The 23,136-nt window shown below is 45.8% G+C and overlaps 1 protein-coding gene across 2 annotated transcripts in view; it reads left to right on the top strand.

Annotated features, from left to right (window-relative positions):
- The window catches only part of HMGCLL1 (3-hydroxy-3-methylglutaryl-CoA lyase like 1), a 285,021-nt gene that overhangs the window by 229,225 nt on the left and 32,660 nt on the right, over positions 1–23,136 (top strand). For both annotated transcript variants that reach the window (XM_073673142.1, XM_073673141.1), the window contains one exon: positions 13,691–13,816. In XM_073673142.1, coding sequence (XP_073529243.1) covers positions 13,691–13,816 — 126 coding nt within the window. The remainder of the gene's footprint in view (positions 1–13,690; positions 13,817–23,136) is intronic.

Genomic DNA, 23,136 nt, shown 5'->3' with positions numbered 1-23,136 from the left:
TCTTCTCTAGTATTAGCTATCCCTCCTTAAAGATGGCTGAGTCTGCCCAGCTGTTTACTCATACTATAGCCTGGGAAACGGAGGTCTGCTCCAGAGCTTCTGTTAATCCAGATGAGGAAATGATCTGATCCGATGCCCAGAATCTTTATAAGTTGGATCCAGGACCAGATGAAGAAGGTTCTGAGCATAATGTAGACCCTTGTTCCCAAACTGTAACTCCTGTTGGTGGAGACAATGATGAAGACGATGATGAGACTCAAATACCTGATTGGAGCGACAACTTGACTTTTCGGTCAGGGCAGGAAGAGGTTGGCTCTGAGGGCGACGGGTGTGATAACACACAGGGTGATGATGACGAGGTTGGAGATCCCACTTACTGTCAACCCACAGTCAGACAGTCGATGAGGTCAGCAGAGGAGGTGGAGGAGGATGTGACTAGCCCTGGGGATGGGGATGACTCGGTACCCGGGCATTTGCCTGGCCTTCGGGATGTCGCGGTGGTCGGCTCCCTGGCCCGTACCCTGGGGTCTCTCTTTAAAAGGGTGGATAATTGTTAATTTTATAAGAGTTCATGACGCCACCTGTGGTATCTGGTGACAAGCACCAGCGCTGCAGCAGTCCACTGAAGCCGGTGATAAGGCAGCTCGATGGTATAGCTCCCCACAGGTGGAGCTAGGTCTCAGGGCAGCGTATGCAGGGGGAATGCAGGACAGGCGAGACCCAGCTGGGTCAGAGCAAGAACGGGAACGGACACGGTAGTCACTTCAGTACCTTTTACTGGTGGAAATTCAGGCACATCCCGGAGCACTGTAGGGTGAAGGGTGCATATCAGGATCCTCCCCAATGAGCGGGTGTAGGGCCTCCTGTTTCTTGCCTCTGCGTAGTAAGTTTCTGACCTGCCTGGAGCTAGGCCTAACTTTGTCTCTGTCCTGCGCTGGCTGACCTTGTGGTAGGGCCTTCTCTTGGAGTTCACGCTCCCAGTATGCGGGGCCTAAGCGTCTCCTGGCTCTGTTACATATCAGCACCTTAGCGATCCTGGGACTTGTAGTTCTCCAGGGATTCCGGTTATGCCTTACTGGGTCATAGAGATACTGGTAAGCTCGGATCCTGTGTCCGGTAAATGCTTCGGGGTGAGCTGGTTAAGCTCCTCTGCCCCTTATGTACTAACTCGCCACTCGCCTTCGGCCTACTCGGGCCCTCACTAGGCTATACACACTAACGGCAGCTTGCTGCGCTTCACTGATCTTATGGCACCGGCACACCTTAAGCTCTATCTGGGCTCCCTGAATCTAGCAAGCAGGAGCCTCGTGCTCCACTGCTGAACTATTAACTGCGTTCTCTAGACTAGACTGAGCTCCACTGCAGACTGACCTCTCTTAGGCTTCTCTACTGCAGGAACTCTTCAGAGGAACTGAACTGCCTAGCTCCACCTTCCCTATTTATATCCCTAACGGGCTCCCTCTGCTGGTCTGAGGTGGAAGGTGGAGATGTGTGAATGTTTATGGGGGCCTCTTGTGGAGGATTCCATCAATGCACTCTTGTAGGATCTGTGATACCAAGCGCAGCGGGGCATCACAGATGCTATTGACGACGAGGTTAGGTTGCTCCTTCCTGAACAGTGACGGAGTACTGGAAGCACGTCAACAACTGCATCCTCAACCACAACTCTGCCTCTGACCACAAGTCGTAGTGGCTCTTCAGGTCACATGGGCTCTAAGCCTTGCATAGCCTGGGCATTTATTCAGATCGATAAGGATGACCCAACTCGTGTTATCTGTAATAGTTGTCAGCAAAAGCTAAGTAGAGGCCAAAAAATACATAGTTTGAGTACTTCATGCATGTACCGTCACATGGATATGAAGCATAAGTTGCAGTGGGAAGCTCACTGTGCTACAATGCAGCCTAGCCGGCTGGGCCAACCACCGTCTGCCCCATCTTGTGCATCCGCAGCCTCTTCATCCTCTGTGACTGGGGGGACAGCAGTCACACATGTTTTTGGACGCAGACCTGCCACCTCTTTACCCGCAACAGCCAGTGTGATTGGCAGGTCGTCAGTTCATTGGGAAGTGGAAACACCTGCTAGTGTTGAGCGCTCTCCGACATCGAGAGCACCACCTTTGGATCAAGGCAACCTAACATGTCCGCCTGCATCTTCCTCACAGACCGGCAGTTGCCAGGGACACCCTACTCAACACCGTCTAAGCACAACAGCCAGCCCTCGGTCCCTCAGATGTGGAAAAGTAAAAGACCATTTCCTCCTAGCCATGAGAAAGCTAAGAGGTTGAATTTCACCATCTGCAAGCTGTTGGCTACAGAAATGCTGCCTTTCCACCTGGAGGACACAGAGGATTTTCAAGACCTTATGTTCGTCACAGTGCCCCAGTACCAGATGCCCAGTCGGCACTACTTCTCAAAGAAAGGTGTGCCTGCGCTCCACTAGCATGTCGCACACAACATCACCGCTTCTTTGAGAAACTCTGTGTGTGACAGGGTGCACTTCACCACAGACACTTGGACGAGAAGGCATGGACAGGGGCGTTACATGTCGCTGACTGGGCACTGGGTAACTATGGTGACAGCAGGACAAGGGGCTGCTGTCCAAGTCTTACCGTCCCCACGAGTTGTGTGTTAATCCTCTTTATCTCGAACTTCCTCCACTGCTTCTGCCTCCTCAACCTCCTCTCGGTCCTCCACCTGCACCCAAAGCCTGTCTGGTAATGCCACCTGCTTTCTAACTGCGCAGAAGGAATCCGGCACACCTCCTTACTATGCTGGCAGCAGGGCTCAACGCATCAGTGTTTACTTTGAAATGTCTGGGAAATGTGAGTCACACAGCTGAGGAGTTTTGGTCAGCTCTGGAGACCCAGTTTCATGAAAGGTTGTCTCCACTGGACCTGCAACCAGGGAAGGCCATGTGCGACAATGCTGCAAACCTGGGTGCGGCACTTCGCCGGGGCAATGTCACACACGTGCCTTGTATGGCTCACGTGTTGAACCTGGTTGTCCAGCAATTTTTAGCCCACTATCGCGGACTAGATGGCCTTCTGCAGATTGCACGGTCGCTGTGTGCTCACTTCCGCCGTTCGCATCCCGCAGTTCTACAGAAGTCGTTGGGCCTGCCAGTTCACCGGCTGAAATGCGATGTGCCGACACGGTGGAATTCAACTCTGCACATGTTGCAGCGACTGTGGCAGCACCGACAAGCTCTGGTGCAATACGTTCTGACGTATAGCCTGGGCCAACGAGATCCAGAGATGGGGCAAATCACGCTGGAGGAGTGGTCTCAGATCAGGGACCTATGCACCCTTCTGCACAGTCTTGAAATGGCGACGAAGATGTTTAGTGCTGACGATGCCATTATCAGCATGACTATTACGGTGATTTACATGCTGGAGCACATGTTAAACAGAATTCGGAGTCAGGTGGTGGGACAAGAGGAGGTGGAGGAAGTAGAGGAGGAGTCGTATGCGGAAGGGATAACATCTCCAAGGTCCAGACGGTTGGCAGCACCAAGGCGGCAGGCATGGGAGGGTGGGGGAGAGGGATTAACCAGGGCGCATGGTAGCAGCCAAACTGTTGAGGAAGGTGCAGGAGCCGAGGAAGAAGTGGAGGACGAACTGGCAATGGGCATGGAAGACTCATCAGATGAGGGAGACCTTGATCACATTTCTGTTGTGCTAGGTTGGAGGGAGAGGGCAGAGGAAGGAAGCATGATTCTTACCTCGCTACCAACACAACAAGGACTTGGTCCTTCTGGATGCGCAAGACACATGAGTGCCTTCTTGCTGCACTACCTGCAACATGACCCCCGGATTGTCAGAATTCGAAGTAATCCCGACTACTGGGTTGCCACACTCTTAGATCCCCGGTACAAAAGTATATTTGCCGAAATAATCCTGCCATAAAAAGGTATTGACGAATGCAGGAGTATCTGTTGCAGAATCTTACATGTGCTTTTCCACAAAACACCAGTGGTGCACGTAGTGAATCTCACAGTTCTAACTTGCCAACGGTGGGACTGTCGAGTCTTCATCACTCAAACAGTAACAGTAACAGAGTATCTGCTGGTAACAGCAATTTTGTGGAATCGTTTCACCACTTTTTTAGACCATTTTTTGCAAGGCCACAGGAGACAAGAAGTCTGACACATAGTCAATGCCTAGAGAGGATGGTACAGGAGAATCTCCAAGTGAACATCGAAGCCATGACTGTGTCACTGGACCCTTGCTCATTTTGGTATTCCAATCTTGAAAAATCGCCGGAGCTCGCCACTCACGCCTTGGAGATCTTGTCATGCCATGCAGCCAGCGTTCTCTCTGAACGTGTGTTCAGCGCTGCTGGTGGTGTGCTGACAGATAAGCGCACGCGGCTGTCCACTGAGAATGTAGACAGACTCACGTTCATAAAGATGATCAAATCATGGATTCGCAAGGACATTTCTACCCCTGTGTCATCCTTGGGAGACTAAAAGCTTGGGGATTTGGTAAAATCACCTCACCAACCGTTTTAAGCAACAGTGGGGCAATTGATGCCACTTAACCCTAGAACGCATGACCATAAAAATCTACACTTTCACATACCTGGGGCCCTTTAGGCCCGTGTGCAAATAACATGGAATAACTCAAACTCAAATGACAAATAACTATATACATGAAGAATACCTAGAGTTTCAAAATTCTAACTAAAGCAATCTTGCAGAAAATAGAAAACAATTAACTGGGCGGGCCTGCAAGGCCACAGGTATGCGTTCTAGGGTTAAGTGGTGTCTGTGCCACAATTTTGGGAGTCCCCTTGCTGTGTCTTACGTGACGTTGGCATCGTCAATTCCAGGTGGGTTGGGTCGCACCCCCCTCTTTTAACTGTAAGAAACTACATACACTATGGCTTGGGGTAACACAGATGGTTGAGTCTGAAGAGCTGTTTACTCAGAGGTCTGCTCCAAATCTTCAGTGTCTGCTAGTCAGCGTAGAATTTTTAACTGCATCTAGCCTAGGCAATACTTTGGGCGTAGTAGCCCAGCTGCGAAGCAAGCTGCACCGCCTGTGTATCTAATAAGAATTTTTAAATTAATCTAGCCTAGGCAGACTGTGGGGACCCCCAACCAAACCCAGATGCTCAGCCCCCCTACCGCCCCCCTTTCATGGACAACCCAATAATGTAACTCTTACAACTGGATGGGTGAGGATCGGTCACAGCTTTATTAACTCTTTATACTCATTCCATTAGAAAGGCATTTTATTTCTAAAATAATTCAGCTTGTTGCAGCATGCCCTGGGTCCCCACTCCGGCAAGTTGGCCAACAAGTGTAACTCTCCAACATGTCCTTTCTATTTCCAGGCCACGGAGGATCCAGCGTACTCGTATGCAGGACTCTGACCCCCACCCATCACTCTTAACGCTTGTTCCACTCCGTCCTGGAGTCCTGACAGGAATATGTCCAGTCCAATATCTATTAAGTGAACACCGTCGGGCCGTATGAGGCCTGCTTTATCTCCTTCCAGTTGTCGGTGTCGTATCACTACACCGCCTCTGTCTCTTCTAAATTTTGCCATCCGAATATTTATTACCCGCCTTGTCCATTCGATGGCCGTGATGTCTCGCGCACCTTGCCATACCGCTATCGGCACAATCTCTGACCATACTATAGCTAATTTTGTGAAAAATTCTCTGAAGCGCTCAGTGTCTAGTTTCATTATTGCCATTAGTTATGCGCTCTTGTGATGACCTAGGTTGTTTCCCCCGGCCTGTATAACTAAGATGACCGGACCTCTTGCCTCTCTCCCTACCTTGATTACCTCCATTAGTACCTGTGGCCATAGCAGGCCTCTAATACCTCTCCAGTTGAAATATGTGTTATGAAACTCTAATTTCCTCCCGCCTGGGCGGACTTTCGCCCTTTTTTGTGCCCAATATATATACGAGTGGCCTATCACTCACACTGTTGGCTTAGCGTCACCTGTAAAAGAAACAAACCACGTTAGGATAACAAGTCCGGTCTTATGTATCTCGCCAAACACGTGGATCGCCATCTCCCTATCCTCTGAACTTCCGTTTCTGACAGTCCTGCTCTTGCTGCTTCCGTGGCTGCACCTATGCGGAATGAGTGTGTCCCGTAATCTTTGGGGTGGTTCCCTGCCGATGTTATGCATTTATTAAATATAGCTTGGAACAGGTATCTTGATAATGGCGTTCCATCAATGTGTGATACGAAGAAATTACTTTGTGATCTGATGGTTAGATATGTTTTTACTATTGTTACCCGACTCAGTGTACCGTTTGTGGGTTGTAGAAGTACCCAAGTACCCCTGCCCGCTGGAACCGTTTTCGATTGGTGTATGCGTACACGTATTGCATTATTGGCTATGAATACTTCCTGGTGTAATAAGCGTCCACTGGTGGTAATTTTGGATTGAGGGACTAATTCGCTTATACATAGCGCCCCGAAGAAGGCGATCACAAATGCAGTAGACATTAGTGTTGCTTCAAATTGTGAGTGTTATGTTAACGGTGTTAGGGATAAGATGTGAGAAATCAGTTTTAGTGACACGGGACGGGACGTCTACATTCCTGACTTGGCTGACCCCTTTTCCACCCTTTTATGTATTGTCTGATGATGAATCTTTGTCACATCTCCCCAATTCAGTAGTTGGAAGTGAAATGCTACTCCGGTCAGACACCGCTGCGCTGACGCCCCTGATATGCCCCTCATCATTAGCTGGTGGAGAAATTCTATGGTGACTTGTGATCTGGCTTGTTCACATTGGTCAACCCGTCTGCCTGCTACTAGTCGTGTCCACTCTTTCCATGCCTTACCGTATGCTTGCCACGTTGACGGGGCAACTGACGCTCTGATTAATGGCATCAACTATTCGCCACTAGATCCCATAGGGAGGGTGGGCAACTGTTGCCCGATGGGTGGGCGTTGTGGAAGAGCTCTGTGAAAATCTGCCAATTGAATTGTTATAAAGCGTTAGCAGCAGCTTTATACCCCTCAGCATAGTGGCTAGCGCGGACCCATACATTGTGTTTTAGGCACAGGAATACTAGCCTGCGTAGTAGGCCTAGCACTGGGAGAGACGATGATGCCATCTTATTAATGCAGTGCGCTAGGCTGGTGTTTTGTGTTATGAAGCGTATATTTTTGTTAGCCAGGCGCGCGCCCCATATTTCTATTGCTACCACTATTGGGAAAAATTATTTTCAGGGCTAGATGCAGCTAAAAATTATTATTAATTTCAAAGCTGGTGGAGCTTGGTATAGATGGCCTAATACAATGAGTCCCACACACTGCTAGAAGCCCAAATATTTTTTCAGAGGTAGATGCAGATAAAAATTATATTCAATTTGCAACCTGATGGAGGTCAGTATAGATGGACTAATAGAGAAAGTCCCACACACTGCTCGAAGGCCAAATATTTTTTCAGAGCTAGATGCAGATAAAAATTATATTCAATTTGCAACCTGATGGAGGTCAGTAGAGATGGACTAATAGAACAAGTCCCACACACAGCTAGAAGCCCAAATATTTTTTCAGAGGTACTGTAGATGCAGATAAAAATTATTTTTAATTTGCAACCTGATGGAGGTCAGTATAGATGGACTAATACAACAAGTCCCACACACAGCTAGAAGCCCAATATTTTTTCAGAGCTAGATGCAGACAAAAAATTATTTTGAATTTGCAACCTGATGGAGGTCAGTATAGATGGACTAATAGAGAAAGTCCCACACACTGCTAGAAGGCCCAATATTTTTTCAGAGGTAGATGCAGAAAAAAATATGTTCAGTTTGCAACCTGATGGAGGTCAGTATAGATGGACTAATACAACAAGTCCCACACACAGCTAGAAGCCCAATATTTTTTCAGAGGTAGATGCAGAAAAAAATATATTCAGTTTGCAACCTGATGGAGGTCAGTATAGATGGACTAATACAACAAGTCCCACACACAGCTAGAAGCCCAATATTTTTTCAGAGCTAGATGCAGACAAAAAATTATTTTGAATTTGCAACCTGATGGAGGTCAGTATAGATGGACTAATAGAGAAAGTCCCACACACTGCTAGAAGGCCACATATTTTTTCAGAGGTAGATGCAGAAAAAAATATATTCAGTTTGCAACCTGATGGAGGTCTGTATAGATGGATTAATAGAACAAGTCCCACACACAGCTAGAAGCCTAATATTTTTTCAGAGGTGGATGCAGAAAAAAATATATTCAGTTTGCAACCTGATGGAGGTCAGTATAGATGGACTAATACAACAAGTCCCACACACAGCTAGAAGCCCAATATTTTTTCAGAGATAGATGCAGAAAAAAATATATTCAGTTTGCAACCTGATGGAGGTCAGTATAGATGGACTAATAGAGAAAGTCCCACACACTGCTAGAAGGCCAAATATTTTTTCAGAGCTAGATGCAGATAAAAATTATATTCAATTTGCAAGCTGATGGAGGTCAGTATAGATGGACTAATAGAACAAGTCCCACACACAGCTAGAAGCCCAAATATTTTTTCAGAGGTAGATGCAGATAAAAATTATTTTTAATTTGCAACCTGATGGAGGTCAGTATAGATGGACTAATACAACAAGTCCCACACACAGCTAGAAGCCCAATATTTTTTCAGAGGTAGATGCAGAAAAAAATATATTCAGTTTGCAACCTGATGGAGGTCTGTATAGATGGATTAATAGAACAAGTCCCACACACAGCTAGAAGCCCAATATTATTTCAGAGCTAGATGCAGAAAAAAATATATTCAGTTTGCAACCTGATGGAGGTCAGTATAGATGGACTAATACAACAAGTCCCACACACAGCTAGAAGCCCAATATTTTTTCAGAGCTAGATGCAGATAAAAATTATATTCAATTTGCAACCTGATGGAGGTCAGTAGAGATGGACTAATAGAACAAGTCCCACACACAGCTAGAAGCCCAAATATTTTTTCAGAGGTACTGTAGATGCAGATAAAAATTATTTTTAATTTGCAACCTGATGGAGGTCAGTATAGATGGACTAATACAACAAGTCCCACACACAGCTAGAAGCCCAATATTTTTTCAGAGCTAGATGCAGACAAAAAATTATTTTGAATTTGCAACCTGATGGAGGTCAGTATAGATGGACTAATAGAGAAAGTCCCACACACTGCTAGAAGGCCCAATATTTTTTCAGAGGTAGATGCAGAAAAAAATATGTTCAGTTTGCAACCTGATGGAGGTCAGTATAGATGGACTAATACAACAAGTCCCACACACAGCTAGAAGCCCAATATTTTTTCAGAGGTAGATGCAGAAAAAAATATATTCAGTTTGCAACCTGATGGAGGTCAGTATAGATGGACTAATACAACAAGTCCCACACACAGCTAGAAGCCCAATATTTTTTCAGAGCTAGATGCAGACAAAAAATTATTTTGAATTTGCAACCTGATGGAGGTCAGTATAGATGGACTAATAGAGAAAGTCCCACACACTGCTAGAAGGCCACATATTTTTTCAGAGGTAGATGCAGAAAAAAATATATTCAGTTTGCAACCTGATGGAGGTCTGTATAGATGGATTAATAGAACAAGTCCCACACACAGCTAGAAGCCTAATATTTTTTCAGAGGTGGATGCAGAAAAAAATATATTCAGTTTGCAACCTGATGGAGGTCAGTATAGATGGACTAATACAACAAGTCCCACACACAGCTAGAAGCCCAATATTTTTTCAGAGATAGATGCAGAAAAAAATATATTCAGTTTGCAACCTGATGGAGGTCAGTATAGATGGACTAATAGAGAAAGTCCCACACACTGCTAGAAGGCCAAATATTTTTTCAGAGCTAGATGCAGATAAAAATTATATTCAATTTGCAAGCTGATGGAGGTCAGTATAGATGGACTAATAGAACAAGTCCCACACACAGCTAGAAGCCCAAATATTTTTTCAGAGGTAGATGCAGATAAAAATTATTTTTAATTTGCAACCTGATGGAGGTCAGTATAGATGGACTAATAGAGAAAGTCCCACACACTGCTAGAAGGCCAAATATTTTTTCAGAGCTAGATGCAGATAAAAATTATATTCAATTTGCAACCTGATGGAGGTCAGTATAGATGGACTAATAGAACAAGTCTCACACACAGCTAGAAGCCCAAATATTTTTTCAGAGGTACTGTAGATGCAGATAAAAATTATTTTTAATTTGCAACCTGATGGAGGTCAGTATAGATGGACTAATACAACAAGTCCCACACACAGCTAGAAGCCCAATATTTTTTCAGAGGTAGATGCAGAAAAAAATATATTCAGTTTGCAACCTGATGGAGGTCTGTATAGATGGATTAATAGAACAAGTCCCACACACAGCTAGAAGCCCAATATTTTTTCAGAGCTAGATGCAGAAAAAAATATATTCAGTTTGCAACCTGATGGAGGTCAGTATAGATGGACTAATACAACAAGTCCCACACACAGCTAGAAGCCCAATATTTTTTCAGAGCTAGATGCAGAAAAAAATTATATTCAATTTGCAACCTGATGGAGGTCAGTATAGATGGACTAATAGAATGATGCTATGCCCAAAAGATTTTACTTCACTAGGTGCAGTAAAAAAATTGGTATTCTATACATAGGTGGTATATCTTGCAACACAGGTAGGCTACTCCACTGACTAACACACTCTGCAATAGGCCAAAAAGGATTAGCTTTGCTAGATTCGGCCAAATGCTGTGAAAAAAACTTGCACAGCACTGGCACAGACCTGCCTGGCAAAAACTGATAGGAACTGATGTAACCTAGTCCTGAAAAGGACTCCAATTACAATTAGTCTTTACTCCCACAACCTATCTATTTAAGAGCACAGACCTGCCTGATAAAAGTCATAGGAAATGCTGTAACCTAGTCCTTAAAAGGACTGCAATCACAACTATTCCCTACTCCCAAGCTATCTGTAGATTTGTGCGAAAATTGGCTTGAAATTAACAAGGTATAGCGCACACAGCAACAGTGGTGCCGTCTAACACGCAGCTGCAGCAGTGAGAAAATGGTGGCGACGGGGAAAATGGCTTGGTCTTATAGGGCAAGGACATGTGACATACACTGCCAATGACACATGCCCTTGCTTGTGTGAAAAAAAGCACTTCGCTCCGGGTGTGCGCTGCTGATAGGCTGACAGATTGCACCTCCCCACTATAAATGCGGGAAAGAGAAAAAAAAAAATGGAGATCTTCATTGTTCCTGCAGAGATCCATCCCCTGCCCCTCCCCCCACCCCGCTGTACACTCAAACTGCGTATTAACATTAATTTTCATCATTACTGAGAAAAAATCCAGTTATGATTTTGGTGCACGAACAGTTATCGAACATAACCTCGAACAGCCGAATTTTTCTCAAATTGTTCGTGTTCGCCGAACGGCTCGAACACCGCCCAAAACAGCTCGAATTTGAGATTGGCGAACAGTTCGAGTAGAACAACGCTCATCTCTATTCATGACCTACCAGATCGCTCCAGTGTTTGCTAGGTGAGCTGAAGGTCGTATCTCAATGTAAGTCTAAGGCTGTGTGCCCACTATGTGTTTTTTAAGTGTTTCTACAGCGGCAATTCCGCTGCAGAAACGCTTAAAAAACGCTTGGTAGAAGGTCTCCCATGTTCCCCAATGATAATGCGCATGTGCTGTGCACATGATGCGGAAATTTCCGCTGCGGATAATCATTGCGGAAAAACTCGCAGCACTAACAATTATTTTGCGGAAGCGCTGCGTTTTCGCTGCCATTGACTTGCATTGGAACGCATGGAATCTGCATCACTGCATCTGTACATGCGGATTCCATGCGTTTCCATGTGCGGATGGTACCCGGGTTTGGAGAAGAGGAGACTCTCCTCCGGACCCGGGTACCATAGTACCTGTAAAAAAAAGAATAAAATAAAAAATAAATATTATACTTACCTTCTGATGGCCCCCGGTCTCGGCTTGCCGGCAGCTCGCGGTAGACTAAAGGACCTGCGGTGACGTCATTTAGTCATGTGACGGGTCACGCGACCGCTGACGTCGGCAGGTCCTTTAGTCTACCGTGAGCTGCTGGCAAACCAAGACAAGGACACCGGGGACCATCAGAAGGTAAGTATAATATTTATTTTTTATTTTTTAACATGCCGGTTGCATGGATTTATATAGTGTGACCAAGTTGTCAAGCACTTTCCAAGTGATGCTAAAATCGCTTGGAAAGCGCTTGTCAACCCGCATGCGGAAATGCATGTGAAAAACGCTTCACTTCCACTTGTCCCTAGCAGGAAAAACGCATGTACAATCCGCATGCGTTTTTTCTGCCAGGGAGATGCAGAAACGCTCAGGAAAAAATCTGGAGCATTTCTGCATCATGGGCACATAGCCTGAGAGTCAGAATGAGCCTCACAAAGACTTACATTGAGAGCTTGTGACTGTTACCTCTCACTTCTGGTCAGTCATAATTTGTGCTCATAAAATGGCATATTGGGACCAGAGTATATTTCTAGAGGCAGGGAACTTACGTTAGTGGCACTACTCCAATTCTGAAATGAAAAGAAAAGCTGGAGTCGTCCTCTCAGTTTCTTGTACTCAGTACATTTAGGAGTGTGGCCACCTCCTTGATCTGTACACGATTATATATTCAGTTTTCCACTTGCAGGTACAAAACACAGTGATGCCCAGGTACAACTCCGTCCCTGTCTATTTTAGGCCTGCTGGTATGTAATGATGTAAGTTACAATAGTAGGGACCATCCTGATTGGGTAAATTTTGTTGCGAAGTGATGGTTTTTACACTTTTTAATGTAAAGCACCATCCCAGCCTTTTTTTTCAGAGCTGGTGCGGTGCATCTAATGTAAGGTCTATGCCCCTGGTCTTATATTCACCCTCCAGCGTTTTCACCTTTTTCAGCTTCGCTCCGGTCCCGCTGCGCCATCTTGTGACAACCTCTGACTGGCCAAAAGTCAGAAATTACATCATCAGCTCTTAATGCAAGTGTACAAGGGCCAGAAAAAGGCTCTCATAGACTTGCATTAAAGGAGTGACCTCCACCTCGCTCCAGCAAACACTGGAGGGATCCGGCAGATCACAAACTGCCAGTGACCGACAGTAGCGGTGGCGATAGAAGGTGATGATGGCAGCAGATAAGTATGAAACTAAATGCAGGGACCTTACATTCAAAGCACCACTCCAGTGGTAAAATAAAAAAATACACTGGAGTGGTGTTTTAAAAATGGTTAACTAAGTACCCTATGCTTTTAACATGTGTTACCACTTACTGTAGGGTTTCTGTGAATTGTTTTTATTCTAGGTCATATTTTCTGAAAATGCCCACTGATGAGGTGGGTAAGGGTAAGGTGGGCAATTTGATAGTTTTTACTATAGAGTCTTAAAATTACTTGGTATACTTTTGTTTATACCCATGTAAAATAGAAATTGATGTCATATTTTACAAATATTGCTGCAATTAGATGGATTTAATGTTACAATACATTAATCAATGGCCTTCAATGTTCTGCCTTATGTAGCTGTAATTTCTTAAGCAAATTAGGTAATATCAGACATTTAAAGACTAAAGACTTAAAACAAATGTTTATTTAACGTTAGATTTTTTTCCGAAATGGACTGTATTCTTAATATATGACTTGTGCATAAAAGAAATATAATCTAATCTCCACGTTTCTTTGAAGATGGGGGTTAATGTTGTGGACTGCGCAGCCGCTGGACTTGGTGGATGCCCTTATGCAAATGGAGCAACGGGAAATGTTGCAACTGAAGATGTACTATACATGCTTAATGGCCTTGGTATTCACACGGTAATATTCTCTGTGATTTTAATTACACTACACGTAGTAGAACTGAAATCTCTTACTATTTTTGATGGTCTAATGTCTGCTTAATTCTTACCCTGGCCATTAACATTCTGGGAACTGTCTTCTTTCTAGCAGGTACTGAACAGTAATCTGTTGTGATCTTCAGACAGGTTAATGCATGCCAGATCCACGGCTTTGTGCAAATTTTGCATCATACACTCCATAGTAGCAAGAGTGTGATCATAGTAGGAAAAGTTTGATCACGTCTACAATGGATAGATATATATATATATATATATATATATATATATATTCATCGTAGTATTTTCTAAAAAAAATAAATAAATGCAAAATGATAGTCCAAGGCATGTAGAACTCAGGGATTGCCAACCATGTAGAAATTCATGGATAGTCCATAAAAATAGGGTACTTTTTTCCCAACTGTTAAAAAAAATGTATGTATCTGTGAGTTTTTTTAATTGGAGAAACCTGTACAGATTAATATAAATGTAAATATCATTATTTTACAGGAAAAAGAGAGAATTGCCAGCTCTCTAAGTGTTTGGAGAATATAGTGATTTTTTTTATAAAGTATATAAAAAATATGGTATATATTGAGTGTGAAATATATAGCAAAACTCCTATCAGAGGCTAATAAAATATATTTCAGTAAAACATCAACATTTAAAGGGAAACTGTCATCAGGTTTTTGCCATCTAAACTGAAAGTGGCATAATGTAGAGACAGATACCTTGATTCCAGCTATGTATCACTTACTGGGCGGCTTAGTGTAGTTTTGATAAAATCAAGGTTTTATCAGCAGGATATTATCACTACAGGACTAGTAAATCTGCTTCTAGGTAGTCCTCCATGTTTATGAGCGCTGTATAACCCCTCTCCACCACTGATTGTTATTGAGGTTACCGCAGGTCACTGAAGCTGCACTCTAACGTTCAGCTCATTGTCTCCTGGATTCATGGCTGAGCACTCGAATCATAACAGCATTCAGCCGTGAATCCAGATGTAGAAGAGATGGAGTTCTTCTGGGGACAAATGGATTGTCATTAGTGATGAGCGAACATGCTCGCCACTGCTCGATACTTGCCCGAGCATCACGGTGCTCGACGAGCTCGGAGAGTATTTCCGGGTTGCTCAGGCGGGAACTCAGGTCCCCTCCCTGCATGTTTCGTGCTCTTTAGAGAGCAGGGATTGCCTGCCACGCACTGTAATGCCATAGCCATGTTGGTTGTGGGCATTACAGTGATTGGCCGCACAGCATCATCAGGTTTATATAAGACCTGGCGCCGTTATGCTCGTCACAGTCTACCCCGTAAAAAGGCAGAATATGGAGAGGTGCTGCTGCATCAGGGAGAGATTTGTTTGTTTATAGTTAGTATAGGTACTCCATAACAAATATGTAATGCACACGCCCGGGCTGAGCGGCGTGTGCGTGTGATTCCACTGGACCGTGCCGGAGAGTGAATGCCTGGAGGGGCGTAACTAGGTATTCACCCGATCCGACCAGGGTCGCACGACGGCATACGACTCCAGTGCACCAAGGAGGAACCGAGCAGAGGGACCAGGTGCTACTCCAGGACAGACCCCGGACACGGCTGTTGACCCACACAGGGGAATACAGGAACAGGTTGGTTAGGCTGGCGCACAGACTGGTGGGTATAGGCAGGCACGACTGGTATGCAGGCAGGCGGGTATGCAGGCCGGGGGGTACAGGCAAGCACAGCTAGAGTGCAGACAGGGAGGCACTAGCAGGTAGGAACACAGGCGGGATAGGACCCAGTACACACTGGGACTCAGGAACAATACAGGCAGAGGGGTACAGGCAAGCACAGCTAGAGTGCAGACAGGGAGGCACTAGCAGGTAGGGACACTGGCGGGATAGGACCCAGTACACACTGGGACTCAGGAACAGAACCACAGATGTGGCGGACAAACAGAGCAGAGTGAGGCCGCCCAGAGAGGTGAGCAAGAACAGGGCAGGACAAGGCCGCCTGGAGCGGTGAGCAAGAGTAGAGCAGGACAAGGCCGCCAGGAGCGGTGAGCAAAGGGTCAGAGCTGAGCGAGACTGCCGGAGCAGTGAGCAAGAGTAAAGCAGGACGAGGCCGCCTGGAGCGGTGAGCAAGAGTGGAGCAAGACTGCCAGAGCAGTGAGCAAAAGGATAAGAGCGGAGCGAGACTGCCAGAGCAGTGAGCAAAAGGGTCAGAGCGGAGCAAGGCTGCCGGAGCAGCGAGCAAAGGAGTCAGAGCAGGCTAGAACCGCCGGAGCGGTAAGCAATGGAGTCAGAGCAGGCTAGAACCGCCGGAGCGGTGAGCAAAGGAGTCAGAGCAGGCTAGAACCGCCGAAGCGGTGAGCAAAGGAGTCAGAGCAGGCTAGAACCGCCAGAGCGGTGAGCAAAGGAGTCAGAGCAGGCTAGAACCGCCGGAGCGGTGAGCAAAGGAGTCAGAGCAGGCTAGAACCGCCGGAGCGGTGAGCAAAGGAGTCAGAGCAGGCTAGAACCGCCGGAGCAGTGAGCAAAGGAGTCAGAGCAGGCTAGAACCGCCGGAGCGGTGAGCAAAGGAGTCAGAGCAGGCTAGAACCGCCGGAGCGGTGAGCAAAGGAGTCAGAGCAGGCTAGAACCGCCGGAGCGGTGAGCAAAGGAGTCAGAGCAGGCTAGAACCGCCGGAGCGGTGAGCAAAGGAGTCAGAGCTGGCAAGGCTGAGCAGGGGGGACAGGGCTCTGTTCACACGGAACAGACAGGAAGGGAAAGGCAGAGCCAGATACCCACAGGGTACTTGCAGTGAAGTAGCGAGTGGACCACAAACTCACAAACGGGAGTACAGAGACAACAAGCAGGAGTTAGGTATGAGTTCAGACTCTGCAGAAAAAGGAAGGGAACGGACATAGAGGCAAAACAGGTAAAGGATAGGAGAGAGTTCAGACTGGAACTGAGTGTACGGAGGAGACCGACACTGCAGCGGAATACAGGAGCGGGTCTGGGAATACGGCCCCCAGAGAGGCAGGACGAACAGGCAAGGAGCGTGTTCAGACAGGACAGACAAGATACAGGAGCGGGTCTAGGTAATCGGCCCCTAGAGGGCGGGAGGAACAGGCTAGGAGCGTGTTCAGACAGGACAGACAAGATACAGGAGCGGGTCTAGGTAATCGGCCCCTAGAAGGCAGGAGGAACAGGCTAGGAGCGTGTTCAGACAGGCCTGGAAATACAGCCTCCAGGATAGGCAGACAAGAGAACACAGAACGGGACCTGGCACCTTCAGAGTGCAAGCACACACTGAATGAAACACTATGCTCAGGCAGGGAATGATTGGAGCAGCTGAGCTATATACCAGGTGACAGACAGCAATAGGCTGAGGACGCACAAGGGGTGTGACCCACAGCAGGTACAAAAAGCAGGAAGTGATCGGGCGCCGCCCTTAAGCAGCAGAAACAGACACAAACAGACAGCATGGAGGGAAGCCAGAGAGACATTCTGGACAGGAGATCAAGTGCGCGCTCTTGCACAGTGGGAGATGGACCACTATGCAAGGACGCCGCCAGGTATGTTACAAAATATATATATCCAACTGAACTAACAGTCCTTCTGAGGACTAATCCAGCTGCATATAATCAGTGGTGATAGTAGGAGTTAGGCAGGCAGGCAGGGTATGTGGCAGACTGAAGTGCATATAGCACAAGAGGGTCCATTGAACGTTCTGTCTGCTGCTATAATAATTACAGATATTTGTAGACATAGCCTCAGATATCAGGGGCCAGGGCAAATTTGTTTTTTATCTTAATCCCAGTTATTTGCTTAAAAAGCAATCCAGAGAGCACGATTTTTCTGCTCCATTTGCTTGTTAGCACTGCAGAATATAGCCAGATCTGTTCCATATTTCAGCAATAAAAATCCAGAAATTTGAACTGAACGTGGAAAATATTGTCCTCCTTTTCCATTCTGTTGCAGTGTTTCAGTCAAGCTATTCACACTAGGTGTCTTTGAAAAATAGTATTAGTAAATTACAGGCCTGCTATTTAAAACTGTGGTTCTCTGTCAGACATATCACCTATAAGAGTGTTCCAAAATCAGCCATTTGTTACATTTTCATTTTGTTGCAGTGTGTCGGTCAAGCTATTCAGACTAGGTCTCTGTGTAGAATAGTATTAGTAAATGACAGGCCTGCTATTTAAAACCGTGGTTTTCTGTCAGACATAACACCTATAAGAGTGTCTCAAAATCAGCCATTTCTTCCATTTACATTTCGTTGCAGTTTGTCGCTCAAGCTATTCACACTAGGTGTCTGTGAAGAATAATATTAGTAAATTACAGTCCTGCTATTTAAAACCGTGATTCTCTGTCAGACATATCACCTATAACAGTGTTCCAAAATCAGCCATTTCTTCCATTTTCATTTCGTTGCAGTTTGTCGGTCAAGTTATTCACACTAGGTCTCTGTGTAGAATAATATTACTAAATTACAAGCCTGCTGTTTAAAACCATGGTTCTCTGTCAGACGTATCACATATAACTGCCGTTCATATCCTGCCATTTGTAGTGAATGTGGAAAATAATTGTCCTCCATTTATAGATTGTAGCCGTGTGTACACCATTTTACAGCTCCATTTGCTTGTTCGCAGAATACAGCCAGATTTTTTTGTTTTATTCATATTACTGTATTGTGGAAGCAGAGGAACTTTTTTCAATGATCAGACGCATGTGATCCATATGATTGTCGTAATAATACATAAATTTTGTGGAGCATGCCAAATATTCCATTCCATTTAAAGTCAGCCACCTGTGTGATTGTTGAACCAATTAACACTTGGTCGCTGACAAATACCATACTATTAGGCGACTGCCTGAAACATTGACCATCAGACGTTATCCCATATGACTGCCCTAATAATCCAGCAATTATTGTGAGCGTGTCAAATATTACCCTCCATTTAAAGTATTGCAGTTGAGGGTTCAAACCTATTCTCAGTTGGCTGCTGACAAATAGCATATTTGTGAACAATGTTGTCAGAGTATTACGCCACTTTTGCGGACTGACAAAAAAAAACATACAAAAAACAAAATGGAAAAAATGTAAAACATTCTTTCCAGGGTAATGACTTGCATATAAGGCCAAAGAAATAAAAAAAATAAAGTTATGGGCTGTGGAAGACATTTATGCGACCAGAATGAACACTTATGTGCAGCTGGTGACGATACCACCTAGCAGCAGCACCTATTCCTATTGTAAATGCATCTAACAGAGTTATCGATAGGGAATAGAATAGATTTTACATTTTAATGGGCAGCACCAGCAACTTGCAGTATAAGGCAATAATACCTGGCTGGATCGGTGTAATACCCTATCCATACTGCGATACCTCACCCGTAAAAGAATTTCAGATAAGACAGTTAATATTCTAGAACATGGAATCTATTTGAGTTGTCCTTCCGATTATTAAGGAGTTGTGTCTACTATACTGTTATTGCATATGCAACAATTTCAAGGGCTGCCAAAAATTAGGACGCACTCCAATACACATTTGAAAAGACGTATAGAAAATAATATAAACAAAGTAGGATCTTTCTTTAGTATAAAAACTAGACCTCAATGTAATCACATTGTTCAGCTCCTGCAACTCCTCCTCCAGTTCGACCTCCATCTCCAAAATGACCACATCAGTCACAAGCTGGAAGCACTGTAGTACTGCATTGGCCAAGCGGCAACAGGCTGTGCTGAAGATAATATGCTTAATGCTTAGGTGACAAACCGCCCACCGCTGAAGAGTTGTTGAAAGCTGTAACACAACAGCCTGATTTGTGGATCTCACCTGAACATACAGCCAAGCATGGTCGTGTGTGACAATGGGCGGAACCTGGTGGCAGAGAAATGACATCCTGAGTAGATACGGTTTCCCTCTATGCCAGTCCTTTCACCGAGCTAAAGAATATGGCTGCGGTGAAATACAACTCTCACCAAGAAGCACTGTCAGAAGCACTGTCAGACTGAAAAACATTGGGCCCACCAGAGGATTTGATTCTGAGGGCCCACCTTTCTCCCCTGCTCAAGAGCCCCATAGCAGCTGCAATGTTTGCGCTATCATGAACTCTCCTGATGGAGAAGCCTGGGCCCACCCGAGGATTCTCTGGTGGGCCCGGAAAACCCTGCCGAGAAGCAGCCTTGGCTAAGAAAAGTGTGTGGGAAGGTTCCTGGACGCTCTATGGCTGCTTTTTTTACTGTGGACTGGCTCCAGGAATCTATAAAATTGAAATCTATGATCACTTCACTGGCTCCCCACTGTGGGTGGATGGGTGGTTGGCTGCATACTTGCGCTTGCATTCCAAGTAACACAAAGCTAAGGAGATGGATGATCAACCCATCATGAATAATTTGGTCTTTGTCTAGGAGACCAGGCACAATATTAACCCAGTGACATGCATCAGTGAGATGTACTGTCCCTGGCCACATTCACTTGTCTACATGTTTGTAGTTATGCGCTCCTTCCCACTTAAGTACACTGGAAAGGGCACGGGTAATGTTCGGGGACTCTCGCTTGTGGAAGGCGGAGATGATACTGGGAGAAATAGTGGCAGCTGGGGACCGAGTATGGACACCCATCCCCCGCCATGAGGTTTTGGAAAGCTTCCGCCTCCACAAGGCTAAAAGGCAACATTTCAAGTGCAAGCAGTCCAGAAATGTGGCAGTTTAGTATTGTGGCCTGTGGGTGGGTGGCTGGCTGCATACTTGCGCTTGCATTCCAAGGACTGTGGTAGGGTCAACTGAACGCTGCAAAGGGACAAGGACGTGGTCGGTGATAGTTGCAAGTCTACAATGACAGGTGCAGGGTGGGAGGCATTTTTGCATGCGCCATGGACAGGGGATTGGCGAGCACGCACAACAGTGGAAGAGGCAGTGGTGTCACCCGCAGACACTGTGTCTGGACCTTGGTGTTCGGCCCAGCTACTCAGGTGCTTTGCTGTCATGTGCCTGAGCATGCTGGTTGTGGTCAGGCTGGTAGTTTTGGTGCTCTTGCTGATGCTGGCCTGGCAGATGTTGAAAATGGCATTTTTGGGGTTATCTAAACAGTCTTTAAAAAACAACCAGACTTGGGAAGACCTAACAGTTGTACTGGTAACTTCCGTAGTGTTGGTGTTCCAGGGAGCAGTTGCCCGTCTTGTATGTGTGGCCACCACACTGCTTGTTCCTGTCTGTTGTGGTGCTACACCTCCCTCCCCCTGTGTGCTGCTGTCCTCACTCTACATGTCCCCTTGCCAGGTTGGGTTAGTGACTTCATCGTCCACTGCTTCGTTTTCTACTTCCGCACACTGGTCCTCCTCCTGACTTTCTGTACATTGTGTCTCATCATTATCCACTTCTTGCGACAGTATTTGCACTTTCCCACCATCACCTTCGGGTGACCATGGCTCCTCAAATCGCTACATGTGATTTTCTGTTGCCCTACTCGAAGCTGGCCGGTTGAGAGGCCCAAATTTATTGATGGAAAAGTGAACAGCTCTTGGGGTAACCCTGGACTCCAATCTCTCCTTCAAACCACTTATCCAAGCTCTTTCCATTTCCGAGCGAACCGAGCGAGAGGCCAGAATCTATAAATGGAAAGATGAATAAAACACCTCTTTGAAGTGTCCAAGTGTGGGATCAGTTGTCTCAGGGCACTCGGAATGCTGGGAGGAAGGAGGAACAGGGTGAGGAAGATGTCGACTCCAAGTAAAAAAAATCTCCGACATCCGCACATTCCTCAACCACGAATCTACAAAAAACACTAGTGCACGTGCTAATCATCTCCCTTCTCGACGACTGCAACCTCCTTCGCTGTGGTCTCACTTCTAACACTCTCGCATTCCTCAAATCTATCCCAAACTCTGTTGCCCGACTAATCCACCTGTCCCCTCTCTATTTCCTGGCCTCTCCTCTCTGTCAATCTCTTCACTGGCTCCCCATTACCCAGAGACTCCAGTTCAAAACTCTAACCTTGGAATGCAAAGCTATCCACAACCTGTCTCCTCCATACATCTGTGACCTAGTATCCCGGTACTTACCTGCACGCAACCTCCGATCCTCACAAGATCTCCTTCTCTACTCCCCTCTTATTTCCTCTTCCAACAATCGCATACCAGGTTTCTCCCATGCATCCCCCCTTCTCTGGAACTCTCTACCCCACCATTTCTGACTCTCGCCTACTGTTGAAATCTTTAAAAGGAAGCTGAAGACCCATCTCTTGCGACATGTGTACAACGTGCAGTAACCCTCGCCCCACCATACCGCTGCAAGACCAGCTGCATCCTCCTCTCCTGTACCAGTCGCTGTCACATTTTTGTTCAAGATTATTGTAATTGTTTTTGCAATGTATACCCCTTTTTCACACGTAAAGTACCAATGGCGATAAAATAGTAATAATAATGTGATCAAGATTCACATCTACTGAGACTGGACCATGGTGAACACAGGGTGGTGGTGGTGGTGGTGGCAAACTGACTGGAAACTTTATCTGCTATCCAACCAACAACCTTTTCACACTGCCCTGGCTTCAACAGTGGTGTTCCGCGGCCCCCTAGAAATTGGGACAGGAAAGTAGTTCGACATTACGTGGGTGTTTGTTGTGCTCCCTCAGCAGACACAGTTTCATCTTGCGCACGGCCTCTGCGTGCACTTTCACCATCACCATAACGTCCACTTCCCCATCCCTTGACACACACCTTGCTAATTTTAAATGGAGTTTAAGATTTGTCACGTTGCCAAAAATGTCTGTATTATTACCGCAGTAATATAGGATCATGTCTGATGAGATGACCACAGTCTTATGCAATGCCCTGGGAGTCAGAGATGCTTCCCGGGGTCTTCCACATGCAGTTCCCATGTCACACACCACATGGCCAGATAAGGTTGTAAAATGTTAAAATGACATTTCCCTGTGAATGCCTTTGTCTTGGTTGAAAGCAGTGCAAAAGTGTGAAAACGTATCAAAAACGCTACGTGTGAACATAGCCCAAGGTGTGGAGGAACATTTTTGTTTTTGGCTATTTATTTTGCCTTATATACAAGTCATTACCCTGGAAAAGATGTTCCTTAACATATTTCCCAGGAAAATCCATTTTGGTTTTGTTTTTGTATGTTTTATTGTGAGTTTGAAAAAGTGGCGTAATACCTCTGACAACGTTGTTCACAGCAGTGACCTGGGAGTCAGAAATGTTTCCAGGGGTCTTCCCCATGCTGTTCCCATGCCATGTGAGCACTGTTCCCATTGATTTGGGCAATTTTTAGGCCTTCTGAAGACTGCGGGGGGAGGGGGGGGGCAAAAGGAAAATGCTCGAGTTTCCC

Source organism: Phyllobates terribilis, unplaced genomic scaffold, assembly GCF_046119375.1.
Source record: "Phyllobates terribilis strain yellow unplaced genomic scaffold, ASM4611937v1 Scaffold_3__8_contigs__length_932513732, whole genome shotgun sequence".
Taxonomy (NCBI): Eukaryota; Metazoa; Chordata; class Amphibia; order Anura; family Dendrobatidae; genus Phyllobates; species Phyllobates terribilis.
The sequence above is the reverse complement of the archived record's forward strand: the minus strand, read 5'-3'. Positions and strand labels throughout refer to the sequence as shown.